Genomic DNA, 16161 nt, shown 5'->3' on the forward strand with positions numbered 1-16161 from the left:
AGATGCATTTATTTTGGAAAAAGAAATTAGGCGATTTACTTAAATACTTCCGATGGCGAGCACATGGTGTGTGCGTGCTCGTCCTGCCGATTGGAGGAAGTAGGACCAAGACCGGTTACTTACCTGTTGTTTTGGTCTGTTTCAGGAATTTGGAGCGGGCATTCACCTATGTCGACGTTCTTTACACTGCTGTTTTATTCTGAGTGAGGCAGGGGTCACTGCACAGACCTTAGACTGTTGTTGGATCTTCAGGTATTATCTTTCAGGCAACACAATGCTCAGTTACTATAGACACGTGTCATTTCGGACGTGCACCTTTATAAGAACATCTAACTTAATGGGAAAATTGTTAAAAATTTGTTTACCATTAACAGAATTTTATAACTTGAGGTACTGTGCAACTGTAGGTGCCAGAGCAACGTCAAAAACTGCCGACTGGAATCGTGCTGTTTCAGATGCAGAGAAGATTGTTGGTTACCCAACATCCTACTTTAGTTTAAGATGCCTTTTAAGTGATGAATTTTCAAATATTGCTGTACATCTTAGAAAATTGGTGGGGACTGATCATCCAGTTCTTAAAACAGCCAAGTGAGTAATATATACAATACATGTCATGAATTTTTATTGCATGAGGAAGTTAAAAGCAACAACTGAAATGTTAAATTATACTTGACAAAAAAATTTGATACAATAGAAACAGTATATCTTAGTTAAAAGCATCTGTGAAATTGAATCTTTAATACCTCTTTTATGCAATTAAATGACTGGAAATAATCTCGCCATTTCGATTTGTAAAACGATAATAGTATAACAGAACCAACACATCTGGCAGTTGAGGTGTTATCATGTAACTTTGTTTTTAATTTAATTATGATAATCATATATTTATGGATCCTTAAAAATACAGAATTTGGCCAGGATTTTAAATTTCAGAGTGTTTAATTATTTTTATTTTTAAATGACCATATTTTTACATAAAGTATTTTCTGTTGCAATTAGTTATAAACAAAGCAAATTAGATAGTATATTATTAATTATTATGGCTATTTAGCCTATATTTGTTTAGGAGTGCCTCTTTTTATAATGTCATTGGCTTTTAACTCAGTTTTAGGGCATTACTGAAGTTTTACATAGATAGATATATGAAAAATATAAGAAGGAAAATTCAGACATACATTTGTAGAATGTTTCTGGCTGTCTTCTTATTCAACAGCATCCCAGCATGTGGCAATATACATTCATCTGCTGTTTAGGGATGGGAGTATGATTGAAAGGTAGGTGTTTTTGGAAATGGTTGGGATAGAGCAATGTGGGAGAATTATTGGTGAAGCAAGGGATATGTGAATCTTTTTGAAATATCCAGGTTTTTATATATATATATATTATTCAGGGTGGGCAGAGAATACTTGGGAGGGAGGAGGGAAGATAGAAACAAGATTTTGGAGAAGGGGGAGGATATGAAGGGATAGGTTCAGGGGTGGGAGTAAAGTTGTGTGCACCGTTTCGACAACGCATCTGTCGTCTTTGGAGCTTATATGTGGGGAAAGTCTTCTGGACCACTATGCAGTAGCAAGACTCATTGTGACAGTTTTGTTTTAGACAATACAAAGTTTGTCATACCATTCCTTAAAATTCACTCTGCACTCTAACTGCCCTCTCAGGCAAGGCATTCCATGGTCTTACTGCTTTCCTTGCCAAAAGCGTGCTCTTGCTCTATGACTTTATTCCTTCCCCTTATTCTACTATATGAAAAATCTCCCTACTGTTAATTTGGTAAATGCCTCTCAAAAGCTTAAATGTCTCAATCATATCCTGCACTGGTAAAAACTAAAAAAAAATCCACCATGAGTGCATTAAGCATAACATTTAGAAGATTAAACTAGATATTTCCTTTCCTTCATAGTTTCACTTTCATTTGTGTGTGTGTGTGTGTGTGTGTGTGTGTATATATATATATATATATATGTGTGTGTGTGTGTGCAAATTATGTAATGTTTTTATATTTCTTCAGGCTTTCAGCCCTCTTTTTGGCTAGAAGAAAGAACCTTTTGATCTATGGTTCACCTGAAGTTTTAAAGTCACTGAAAGCACTTTCAAGCTAATAAACAAATTATATGTTTAAAGCATAAATTCACATTGCGTCACTTGTATTATTACCAGTTTGAAAATTACTATTTCTTCATCTGTGCTAAACCACAACAACAACAATAAATTTACACAAGCACAGGGCATTGGTTTACTCTAGCATTAATTGGAAAAATCTAAAACCATCTTCCATGACATGCAAAGAATGATCAGTGAGGAATCTGGCAATCCACCCACAGAAAGTAGGATGTAGCATAAGATAGCAGTTTGAAAAGAAGGCCATGATGCTATAAAAATGTTAAGGGCAATTTTTCACACAGTAAGAAAGTAGAACAAGAATGGGAGAATACATGTTGATCCCTGATTAATTGGTGGGTTTCAAATAGTGAAGTAGTTTGCTGTTGATAACCTTTTCAGTTAATTTTGAAAGTATTGAGGTGAGGGCAGTGGTGCAATAGTTTGATGACTGAATTTTATCTTCCCAGTTTTTTGAAATAAAAGCATGCTTCCATGCTGTTGGATAGATGCCAGATGACAGCTTATAAAGGTTGATATAGGATGGGCATTAATTCTGGAGCACAAGCTTTAGTGCAACTGCCATTGACACCCTCTAGACCAGGGGTCACCAAACTTCTTTGACCGTAGACTCCTTCATGAGTTTCTTGACTTTTTATCGATCCCCTCTATTTTATTATTACGTAATTATAATAGGACAAGCAAAAAAGACGCTTATGTGAGTTTATAGATTGTTTATTTTATAGTTACAGTGTTTCTTGTATGTATAATAAGTATATATTATTATATTACTATTACTACTACTATTACTATCACTAGTAATATCACTGGTATTACTAGTGATATTAATATACTGGTATTAATAAACTACTGGTATTACTACCAGTCCTGTTCAACTCTTCAACATAGAGAAGTTTAGTTCGTGAATGAATAACGATTGTATTATAATATGTATGTTGATGAATTAACGCTCACTTGTATGTCGCTGCGCAAAAATGGGATCGAATACGTGTAAGTATAAGTAAATAAAAACCACACACATGTTGCAATCTCGTGCTGGCCAGGCAGGAACCACCAACATCCGTTTATTAGTATGGCCTACTTGATTGGCCTCCGTAACTATTTTCGTGACCTTGCTCCATCTTACAGGTCTTATTCATGTCACTGTTCCCACGATTCACTCTTAATTTTGTTGTCATTCAGGATGGAGTAATCCAAGTTAACCGAATTAAATATTACCCATACAATGATGTCTTATATTTTTCTATCGACCCCTAACAAATCGACACCTTTGGTGACCACTGCTCTAGACCATGGAACTCATTCTAGGCATGGTGTGGATGATTTGTGGAATAGTAGGAGTAGATTTGCCTTGGCCATCTAACCAAGAGTTGGAGGACAGTACTGATGCCATGGGGTCTGCTATATCTTAAATATATGTTTCATTGTTCCATCAGGATGAGAGGGGTGGAAACATACTAGGACAGAAGTTTTGTCCAACGACCTTGGCAAGGGGGCAGCAAGCTTGATTGTCATTTGAGCAGGAGGCAAGCTTAGTGCATTTGGTCTTAGATTGTTGATTTTTGTTATCAGCTTGAGGCATTGAGTGTTTGCTGCATTTTTTTTTTAGCCTGGAGTACTTTGGTAAATTTGTTGGGTAATCAAGCTTGGATAAGGGTTGAGGATCTTAAGTGGTATAGTGAATAAAAACACTCATCCCAGTAAGAATAATTAATAATTTCATTTATTAGATCAGCATAAGTGCTAGGATCATGAGAATGAAAGCAATAATCAGGCCATGGAAAAGAGGCATAGTTGTCTGGAAGGGTATTCCATTTTGCAGCATTGTAGTGCTGGAAAATGAGACTGGAAGAAAAGCAGTTTGTTTTTAAAAAAAATAAAATAAAGACAATGCAGTCAGCCAAAAAGAAAACCAATGTCAGCAGTGTATTTGGAGAGAGAGCTAATTAAGAAAAGATCCATGATGCTTGGAGAATGAGGAGGATCAATTGGAATTCTGGTGCAGATTAACATTTTGCTTTAGATCAACAGCAAACAATTTAGCTTCTCTTCCAACTTTATTGTTATGATTCAGGACCTCCATGGAATCACTCATTGTAGGAGGCCCACCCTAGAAAATGCAAAAATCTATCATGCCAGTCATTGAACTCATTCACCGTTTGTGCTCTCACCACTCTATTAGGCAATGCATTCCATAGTTCGACCACCCTCCATGCAAAGAACCCACTCCTCACACTCTTGTTCACAATTTCCTTTTGCAACTTCCAGCAATGGTACCTTGTCCTTACTCCTTCCCTTTGTTCCACCAAATGTAAGAACTCCCCAATGTCGACCCTATAACTACCTTTCAACAGTTTTAAATAGCTCAATCATATTACCTCTCCTTCTGTCTACGAAACTTTGCAGCCCATATTCCCTCATTCTATCCTCATAACTAACTTTGTACAGTCTTGATATCATCTTGATTATCTGCCTCTGTGCTCTTTCCAAGGTTAATTTATCCTCTTCAAATCCTGGTGACCAAATTTGAGCACAAGAGTCCAGATGTGGTCTGATCAGGGCAATATACAATGGAATGACAATGCTATTATCTCTGCAGGTCAGTGTCCTCTGTATTGCAGCTATCATCTGGGTTACCTTCACCACCATTTCAATATGCTCCCTGAAATTCAGGTTATCAGTGATCTCCCCCAGATACAGGTCCTCCAACAGAATTATAGCATCCCATCAATTTATCCCAAACTACAAGACTACATTTAGCTGAATTAAATTGAGACTTCCATTTGTCCATTTTATTCAAATCCTCTTGAAGGGCTATCTCATCTGCACTATTACTAATAACTTTCTAGCTTCACTCATCTGCAAACAACTGAATATCCCCATGCAATCCATTGACATTGTTTGCACATCATGCACAACTGATATCTATCACACAGCCAATCCCCATCCAATTCACTTTTTGAAAGTTTATTTTTCACTTGGTTAGAATATAGTAAATTTAGTTTAATCCTATATCCAAGTGTGAGCAAACAAAGTTTGCGCCTGAAAGTATCTTCAGGACTGGGGTAAGGTGGTACAACACCATGGTGACTCCTTGCAAAGGTGGAGCAAGCTACCAACACTCCTATCTCAGTATCTCCCATAATGCACAACACATCTCCTTGCAGATATGTCTAATGTTATGCATTAAGGGAAGGGCCACTACCCAGACTAGTTTTGACCTTTATTGAGGTCCCTTCAGTGGGAGCCAGGCCCAAGTGGAGATACCAGTCAGAAGCATTAGCAAGGTCATCTCTACCTATAGGAGTTGCCAATTGGTGTGCCACCTTTTTAATAAATTACTCTGGATTTAGAGGAAGATGTTGAAAGTTTATTTTTCACTTGGTTAGAATATAGTAAATTTAGTTTAATCCTATATCCAAGTGTAAGCATTTCTTTCAGGCGTTCTTTGAGTACTTTCAGGTGCAAACTTTGTTTGCTCACACTTGGATATAGGATTAAACTTAATTTACTATATTCTAATCAAGCGAAAAATAAACTGTCAACTCTTAAGGGTAGATTGTTTGGGGTGATACACCAAATATGACAATATTTTAAGATTGGTTATATTTGAAATTTATAAGTGTTAGGAATTTAACAGAAGAGTAGTAGTATTTTGAATGAAAAAGAATATCAAGTTTTTTTGGAGACTGTGGATATGGCATATTTATGCCAAGATAAGCTAGATGTTAAAATCAGGCCAAGAAGGGAAAATAATTTTGATTGAAAATTAGAACATTATCAAAAATAAGTGAAGTATGATCTTTCATCCATCATAAGACAGGACAGTGTTTTGAGCATTGAAACTCACCCAGTTATCTTCACCCCATTTGTTAATAGTGAAGAGAACAGTATTCAAGTCCTTTGAGTACTACAAGGTTTCTTGATTGAAGAAATGGAATGGACAGCACTGTTCATCTGAGAAATTGTCGGGATTTGAAGTTAGAGTGAAAGAGGTTGTTAACATATTTGAGGAAGAACATATTGCAAGAATATGGAACCTTGGAGTACTCTAGCATGGATAAAGAAATTAATAAGAGGAAGCCATCCATCATGACACACTGTTCACTAAGAGGAAACTGGCAATCCACTCTCTGAGGATAGAGGAAGAAAACAAAAACCTCATTGCTACACATGATCAGATTCTTTGGAAATATCAAGAGTGACCACATGAGTATCTTTAAATTTTCCATGGTCTATGTCCAAAGATGGATAAGGTTAGTGAGGAGTTCTGCTTTAGGATGAATTGAAATGAATTGATCTAGTGTTCCGTTGGCTAGAAATGTGAGCTAATTATTCTGTACTCTAGTTATAACATATTTATAATTTATGAAAATTTATGTCAAGGAACTAAACTGTAATAGTTTAAATCATGTTCTCTTTCTTCTAAATTTTAGGAAGCTTTATCATTGGAAGAAGAAAAAGGTTTCAGTCTTGCATTCTTAAGAGAAAAATAAAAGGATCATTCTTGGTGCACAGAAATCTCACTTATAGATTGTTATTTATGTGCATTGTACTGCATCATTTTTGCAGAGATAGAATTAAAAGAAATATTACAGGCTTCTCCATGGTGTCAGAAGGCTTGCTATGTGAGGCCTGCACTAACCGTTATTCACACAATACCTATCATACCTTTTCTCACTCTCGTTCTCTGTCAGCACTCACAACTATCTCTGGCAATCCATTCCAGTGATTCACCACTCTCCTAGAAAAAAATCTAGTTCTTATGTCTTGATGTCTTGACTAACTCCACTCTTACACAGTCTCTTGGGAATGACTCCTGATTCTCTTCCTATATTGAAAAATTTCTTTTGTACACAGACCTGTCACCATCTTGGCTACTCATCTCTGAATTCTCTATTAACTCCTTGTTCCAACGTAACTCTGTGACCAAATCCGTGTGCAGTAGCCAATATGCAACTGTACCAGTCTTATAAAGAGATAACTTCCCTGTATCTACTTGTCAACATGTCCTTTAACATCCAAGCAATCTTTTGATATGTTTTGCTAAATTTTGCAATATGCGCCTCAGAATTTCAACTCTGTCCATCATCATCCTCAGATTTCAAACCTCATCAGTTTCCTCTATTACTATCAGTGTAATACACAGTGTTTTAATCTTTTCATTCCAAAGTGCATTTTACATTATTAAAATTAAAACCTTATCCACTGCCAATTTATTTATCCTGCAGGAGGATTTTTACATTATGTTAATTAACTTTTGGCCTCCCCAGTTTTGCATCATCAGCAAACAGCTGAATACTCCTCTGCAAATCATTCCCTATATTATTAAGATACAAATAGTAGTGACCCTAGTACAGAACCTTGAGGCATTCCACAAGTTACCCTCATTCTCCATATTGTACTCGACCATTACTTTCTGGTGTCTCTCAACCCTCCCCTCCTTCTTCCTTAATTAAATATATGACTCAATTCTAAAGAATCTATCCAGCGAGGCCAAGGACTCGCTGGATAGATTATATCCAAAACCTTGGGTGGACCCGTTTGAGAATCCCACCAGAACACCTGAGCTTGGTGGCAGAGGATCATGACCATTGGAAGTTCCTCTTGCAGCTGTTGTCCCCACAACCCAATTAGAAAAGGTGGGCCTTGAAGATGTATGTATGTGTGTATTCTAAAGAATGGATGCAAAACTGCACCAACTACAGAAACTTTTTGAAGTTGCATGCCCAACCATACATGGTGGGATACTAACAAAGAAAGATATAAAAGTAGCATTCTATCTAGTCAAACAACTTTTGCATTACAACCCGAGGACCTGTATTAGTTTACTTTATTAAACATTTGGGAGGCACTTAAAGATTTGGGTCACATGCCAAAATGCATGTATAGGCCAGACTAGTATTTCTTTGGAAATTAGACATATAACAACTTTCTCTTTCCTATTTCTCTTTCCTCATCAGTGTGAATTGATTAGCTTAAAATGTTTAATCATCAATTTCTTTATGTACCTGCGAGGATTTACAGGATACTGTGACAGTACTACACAACTCCTATACTACGCAACTCCTCTACTACACAACTCAGTATTACACTAACTCCTATCAGCAGTTTTCCTCCAAATGAGTCTGTCACTTGTCATTACTGCAATATTCTGTGATGTTCTGTTTTCTGGGGAAGACTTATGGCTGCATCAATCTACTTAGATCTTGATCCTTTTCATTCTATTTTGACATCAGATACCTGATGTCAAAATAGAACTAATCTATACTACTCTAGATTAGTTCTGATCTGGCATTATTGAATGCTAACGATGTCCAACTCCTTCCAGATATCCACATTTTTAATATGATTCTGCTGTTGATGCCATCTGTTTACTCTCCTAATTTTTCTCAGAACTTTCATATTTGTAATTACTAAAAGAAAGAGCTATAAGGCTTCATTTTGGTGATGTAAAATTACATAGGCAAAGTGGATACTAGATCCAGCATTATTTGAAAGTCGAATGTTTGTAGAAACTATGAAAGTTTCATAAGTTGACCTGAGAGAACTTACGAGAATACAATCCTCAGCATCCCCGAATTTCCTTAGCCCTGCACTATTTAGACATGGACGTTTTAAGTAGTGCAAACTAAGGCAACTTGGGGATGCCAAGGGTTGCATTCTTATAAGCTCTCAGGTCAACTTGTGAAACTTTCATAGTTTCTGCAAACATGCTTTGAAATAATTTTGGAGCTAGTATCCACTTTGTCTATGTAATTTTACATTGCTAAAATGAAGCCTCATAGCCCTTTCTTTTAGTAATTACTTTTATATACTGACTGAGAGTTCATTTACAAAAATTACATTTCTCTGACATTTACTAAAGAAATTGAAATTAGTACTGAAAATTTCCTTAGTACTGAACGAGAGTTTTTGCTCTCTTAAGATTTCTGCCTAGTCTCTGACAATAGGTTTGAAATAGCTATCAGGGCAGTGAAATCTTAAAAAATGCACTACTAAAAGGTGAATAAATGGACGCTTGGGCAGCACCCATGTATTTTATGTAATGCAAGTTAAGGCAACTCAGGGATACTGGGGATTGTATTCTTGTAAGCTCTCAGGTAAAAGTAAACTTACGAAACTTATAGTTTCTACAAACATTCGGCTTTGAAAAAATAATGTTGGATCTAGTATCCACTTTGCCTATGTAATTTCATATTTCTGCTTTCTAGTCACTAATGAAGTACTTTATTTTTAACCCTACTCTCAGATCCATAATTTATAACTGGCTTGAATGAACACTGTCTAGTATACTGTCAGTGTAAACATTAACAGTATACACAATAAACACTGTCTTGTTTTTGCTGAATAGATGATGAACTACCGTCATCATCTACACCAGGGGGATCGCAAACTGGTGGCCCGCAGGCCAGATATGGCCTGCAAAGGCTTTTTATCTGGCCTGCAACCTTAATGATTTCTTTTCTAAAAATCAATGTTTCTAACATTCTGTAGGGATTAAAACAGAAAAATTCAAACTTCTAATGTTTTATGACAGCTTTAAACAAAAGTAAAACTTATTGCTACAACTCATTGTACCATGTTTCTATCATGAAATGTTGGCAACACTGAATGGAAGTTAATTGTCGCATAGCCATTTTAAGCCATGTGATATAATGTCAGTAAATTATAGGTTACCATTGTAATATGATAGTGTGTTAATAAAAAGTTACCTCAATAACTTATATATTTTTTTGCCCATAACAATATCTGAATTTAAAGTTAAAAAAAAAAAAAGATCAAGAAGGCAGAACTTTTCAAGAAAAATGGGAGAAGACATATTTCTTTGGAAGTAAAAAATATTCCAACATGTTTGATATGTAGACAAAGTGTCACCATGGTGAAAGAATATAACCTAAAATGCCATTATGAAACAAACCATAAGAACTGTGATAAATATACAGAAAGGATGCATGATGACAAACTTAAAGATTTAAAAAATGAACTGAAGTTTCAACAGAGGATATTTTTGAATGTTATCACAACAAGTGATGCTGCTGTTAAATGTAGTTACGTCATAAGTGAAAAAATTGCTTGGGCTTCGAAACCTTTTACTGATGGAGAATTTATTAAAAATTGTATTTTAAGTGCAGTCGAAATCATATGTCTGGGAAAAAAAGCAAGCATTTCAAAGTATAAGCCTATCAGGAAATACAGTTTTAAAGCGTGTCGAAGATATAGCAGAGAACTTCCAAGATATATTGCGTGAAAAAATAAACAGTTTTGAAGATTGGTGCAAAGACTTGGCCTTTTTAGTTGACATAACAAGCCACTTAAACACTTTGAATACCGCTCTGAAAGGATGTGAACAGTTGATATGTCATATGTATGATTCAATTAAGTCATTTCTGGCAAAACTCCTATCTTTGGCAAATCCAAAGTGTAGGAAAGTGGACTAATAAATAGCCCACTTTCCTACACTTAAATCGATTTTCCAAAATAATAATGATGCTGAAAAGTACATTCCTCAAATTGAAGAATTAAAAAATTGAATTTAAAAAAATATTTTCTGATTTCAATCAGTTTGAAAATGAATTATTATTATTCAGTTCATCTTTTTTAATTAATATTGAAAATGTTGATGAAGAATTACAAATGGAAGTAATTGAATTTCAGTGCAATCTTCTTCTTCTGCAGCTTTTCCCACTTAAGTAGGGATGCTGTTTGTGGTGAGTCTCCTCCACAACTTCCTGTCTTGGGCTGTAGCCACATCCAAGTTCATCCTCAAGTCCTCCTCCACCATCTCCCTCCACCTCTTCTTTGGCTGTCCGTGCTTCCTCTTCCCCTGAACATCCATCTGCTCGACCTTTCCTCCCACACACTCCTCCTCCCTCCTCATCACATGACCAAACAATCTCAACCTTGCCTCCTGTATCTTTGCTCTCAAGTTCGTAACTTTCACCGTTCCCCTTACATGGTCATTTCTCAGATGATCCTTTCTGGTCATACTGCACATCCACCTAAGCATTCTCATCTCCGCTACCTCCATCCTGCTGATGTTATTTTTCCTCAGGGCCACAGTTTCCAAGCATACGTCATAGTTGGTCTCACTACTGTCCTGTAAATTTTGCCTTTTAGATTGATCGGCACCCTCTTATCACATAGCACTCTCCAGCCATCTCTCTCCAGTTCCTCCCTCCTGCTTGTATCCTCCATCCCACTTCCTTCTCAGCCTCACCATCCTCTTTCATTGTTGAGCCTAAGTATCTAAAGTCACTGACCTTCCTGATGACATTTCCTTCCAGCTCCAGATCTGTCTCTTGGCTGCCATCCACTTTGCAACACATACACTCGGTCTTACTTACTCAGTCTCTTACCTCTCTCTTCCAGTACTTTCCTCCAACTTTCCATTTTGGCTTCCGCTTCTTCTCTTGATTCTGCACACAGCACGATGTCATCTGCATACAACATAATCCATGGCGCATCTTTTCTCACTCTTCTCCGTCACCACGTCCATCACAATACTAAACAGGAACGGACTTAATGCAGACCCTTGATGCAAGCCAACTGTCACTGGAAAACTTTCTGTCACTCCCAGGCAGGTTCGAACACTTGTCTTCACATTTCTGTAAGTCTCCTGCACCAACCTGACATATTTCTCCAGTACCTTCTTCTCCATCAGACACCTCCAGACTTCTTGCCTTGGCACTCTCTCATACGCTTTCTCCAGATCAATAAATACCAGATGTAGCTCCTGTTGCTTCTCTTGAAACTTTTCCATCATCTGTTGTACCCGAAAGATAGCATCTGTGGCCGATCGACCAGGCATGAAACCAAATTGCTCCTTTGCAATCTCCACCTCCTTCCTCAGTCTTCAATCAAGAACCCTTTCTAGGATTTTCATTGTGTGGGACATCAACTTTATTCCTCTGTAATTCTTACAACTTGTGCATCCCCTTTACCCTTGTAGATGGGGACAAGAGTACTTTTCCTCCATTCCTCGGGTATATTTTCCTGTTGGCAAACTTTCACGAACAGGTCCCACAGCAGGTCAATGTGGGACCATGCAACTCCAGTGCAATACTGAACTAAAAAATAAATATAACAAAGTTGACATACCAAATTTTTATAAATAAATTATGAAACTTAATAAGTCAAAGTTCCGCTCACGGATAAAAGATTCTAGATTAAATGCAATACTTCATATTGCAACACAAAACGAAAAAGCAGATATTGACATGTTAGTACAGAGGAAAAGATGTCAGGATTCAAGATCAAAATGAAATTAAAAAAGGGCTCTTTGATAAAAATCTTAATTTTTGTAAGTCAAAATTACGTATTTAAATAATTTTCTTAAAGTATGAATAAAATGTAATTGAAATTATAATTTCTAAACTTGTTATTTTTAAAATTTAAAAATGAAACATGGTTATAAATTTAAATGGTGTTGTAACTGTTTACGTAAGTCGTAAAGGCACACCAACAAAAAGGCCTTTGTTAGAGCCTTTCTTTTTTTGGTTTATCTTTTGGTTCACAGAATAATATTGAATACGGCCTACATCAGATATACATCTAATTGACTGGCCCTTTGCTGCATTTGAGGCCCCTGATCTACACCATCTACTGCTGACCACCACTAGTATTTTCACAGACAATCACAAACATCAATGCCCACAGCAGGATTCGAACCTGCAGCCTTTTGGCTGGAGAGTGGATATGTTGACCATTGGACCAACACCAGGCTCTTAATTATGAAACCTATTATTGTATATACAGCCATCCTTTTGATGGACAGTAAATTGTATATAGTTGTGCAATTATCAATAAATAAATGCTGCTCACATAAGAAAGAGCATTGTGTTTTAAGGATAAATTTGAAAAATAAATAAAAGTGTAGCTTTGACCAGAACTTAAATAATGGTGATGGCATTTTTTATATTATAACAGAATATACTATATCTATTTAGACGACTGGTATACAATGGACGAACCAACATCCAGACTCGAGGCCTTATTGTGTTATTAATTTCTAAAGCAGCTGGACATCCTTCAAGTTCTGACCTGCTGGAAGGAGATAGAGCTGCTGGCATTTCTCAGCGGCAGAGATCTCTTGCTGAAATAACTGAGATGATCCATACAGCTCATTTAATTCATAAAGGAATCCTTAATCTTTCTTCAAGTGTTGTACCTGATTCGACCACTCTGAGTGACTTGCAGTTTGGTAACAAGATATCTGTGCTTAGTGGAGATTATTTATTAGCAAATGCATGTAAAGGGCTTGCCGACCTCAGGAATTGCAAGGTAATATATTGAAGATTATTTTGATTGTAATATCTTCTGTTATTCTTATCGTTATTATCATAACATTTAAGTGTTTAACAGCATTCTAATGATGAATGACTTGTTTTTGAATGTCATTAAAATTCATTGAAATGGCCAAGAAACTGAGGAAAGGAAACTTATAAAAACTTATAAACATATGCCTATAATTCATTTACTATGCCTTTTCAAATAACACACACACATTTTTGATAGGGATGTACCTAAAAAAACTGTTGCATGCAGTTTCTTAGTAATTGTCAGTCGCGGTGTTTTGAATTGCTCCCCTCTCCCTTTGAAAAAATAGTGTATATCATTTTACATTCTGTCAAACTAAAATTTATAAAATCACAAAAAATAGCGTATATCATTTTACATTCTGTCAAACTAAAATCAGTGCCTAACAGAATTCGGCTCTGATTGCTAGCAGTACATCACTTTTTTTTTTTTTTTTGTGTAGTGTTCCTCAGGTTATAGTATCTAATTGTTTTATCCAGTAGATTTTAAATCATCTTCCTGTCTTTCATCATATTTTTATTACATGTATAACTTATATTAGATGTAAGATAAGATGTTATATTATGTGGGCTGTTCAATAAGTAATAAGACTAATTTTACTGTGGAGAAACCACTCATCACAATATTAATTTCCTTGGAATAAAGAAATGTTGCTGTATATATTAACAAAAGAGGTTGATAGATGGCGTATACGGGCTGATGTGCCAGAGTGACACGTGACTAAACGCAAGTGCTCATCGCCGCACCTACGAGGCGCGACCAGTCTTCGAAATGGAAGCGTCCTTGGAACAGCGTTATGTGATTAAATTTTGTGTGCGTTTACAAAAATTGGCATCAGGCACTTTTAACATGATACGCGAAACTTTCCACGATGAAGCAATGTCGAGGGCAAGTGTTTTTCACTGGCATAAAACTTTTAAGGAAGGAAAGCAAAATGTGATGTGGAAGATCTTGAATGTGAGGGAAGACCTTCAACGTTCATCACAGAGATAATGATCAACACAGCAGCAAGAAGCGTCCATTACTGAAGAATGGCTTCTTATTGCACCACGATAATGCAAGGCCACATATTGCTAGTTATGTAGTGGATGTTTTGCAGAAGAACAACACAGATATCCTACCACACCCTCCATACAGTCCTGCTCTCGCACTGTGTGATTTCTGGCTGTTTCCTCAGCTCAAGAAACCACTAAGTGGCCGCCATTTCGAAAGCAACAAAGCATGTGTAAAAGCTGCAGAGGCAGTTTTGAAAGAACTCTCAAAAAATGGACTCTCACGTGTGTTTAAGAAGTGGACACAACGTTGGGACAAATGCATCGCATCTCACAGTAGTTACTTCGAAAAAGACCATGTAAATGATGACTATTAAAGGTAATCTCATTTCTGTATAAATATAGTCTTATTACTTATTGAACAGCCTATGTAGATGTAATTTCTGAAAATATTTTCAGAAACTTCAGAAATACAGTTGAATTTTGTTGTAATGCTCTTGGAAATAATGAAATCACAGCTGTAATGAGCTAAAGACCACAATGATTCTAATTTTTGAAAATTCCCACACAATTTTTTACTGTTATAACAGGTGTACTACATTGTTATACCTTACAAATTTAAGCAACTATGCAAACAATCTTAATTGCTTAGGTAGTTCGTGTAATAGACAAAAATGACTAGCTTGTATTATCACCTGTGTTGAATTACAGGCCAGTTTATAACCTGATCTTGTCCTTGGGAACCATCTCCACTTTACCTACTTCTCCAATGGCCTCCAGCCCTTCTCTCTCACTTTATCAGAATGCTGCCATAAAATCATTAAAAATGAACCATTCTGTCAGAAACATGTCTGCTGAATGAAAGTGTCTCGTGGTTTAAATTAAACATATTTGGTGGTTTGATAATTAAACATCTTACATTATAGCCTACCAGTTTTGCTAACAAACTGTCTAGCTTTTTCAAGGCATTTATGGAAAAACATAAAAACTAGTAAATGCAAATTGAAAGGAACATAAAAACGTTGTAAACAAACTAGTAGCTAAGGTTACACGTTCACGTGACAGAGACTGAAAGGACTTATTGTTCTTATTCATTATCACGCATGTGTGTTTGTTGTCAACGTGTAATGTGATTACTGGCTAGCTGTAGTTCAGATGGATTTAGAGAGAGGATCAGGTTTTTCCACGAACTGTTTAGAATGGTACCCTGATTTCTGTTGAGGTTTCTGCCGGTTATTAACACTATTGTGGCTTCCTTGAATAAACAATGCCTGTAGTCGTCATCAAGATATGGCATGGAGCTGTTTTGCCACTCTATCTTGTGATTAGACGTACAGAAATGATGTGCTAAGCCGGAAGAGATACTTCTGTTGTGGTTTACATCACCAACATGTTCTTTTTGTCTGATTTCTAAACTCCGTGAAGTTTGTCCAATGTAGGCAAGACCACAGGCGCAAGGAATGTAATATACTCCTGGATATTTGTAGAATGGTACCTTATCTTTTGGGGGTCCTAAAACCTGTCTGATGCTGGTGGTTGGTTTGAAGACCACTCTGATGTTGTAGGCTGTTAGTATTCTGGCTATTTGATAAGAAATTGACCTGATGAAAGGGATCACTACAGTAGAAATGTGCTGGGAGCTTGATTCTTCTTGTCTGGGGTTATCACTGTATAGATATTTTTTGATGATATTTGGAGGATATCCATTTTGTGATAATGTGTTTGCTAT

General features: G+C 36.4%; 1 protein-coding gene across 1 annotated transcript in view; it reads left to right on the plus strand.

Moving 5' to 3' along the window:
* Window positions 1-332: 332 nt before the first annotated feature.
* The window catches only part of Pdss2 (Decaprenyl diphosphate synthase subunit 2), an 87437-nt gene continuing 71608 nt past the window's right edge, over window positions 333-16161 (plus strand). Inside the window, exons 1-2 of the mRNA XM_090409419.1 lie at window positions 333-588; window positions 13071-13404. Of these exons, the coding sequence (XP_090265545.1) occupies window positions 338-588; window positions 13071-13404 (585 nt within the window). The 5' untranslated portion in view covers window positions 333-337. The remainder of the gene's footprint in view (window positions 589-13070; window positions 13405-16161) is intronic.

The sequence above is a fragment of the Typopeltis vanoorti genome, chromosome 19 (genome assembly GCF_054136105.1).
Source record: "Typopeltis vanoorti isolate ZY-2024b chromosome 19, IOZ_Tvanoo_1.0, whole genome shotgun sequence".
NCBI classification, from domain to species: Eukaryota; Metazoa; Arthropoda; class Arachnida; order Uropygi; family Thelyphonidae; genus Typopeltis; species Typopeltis vanoorti.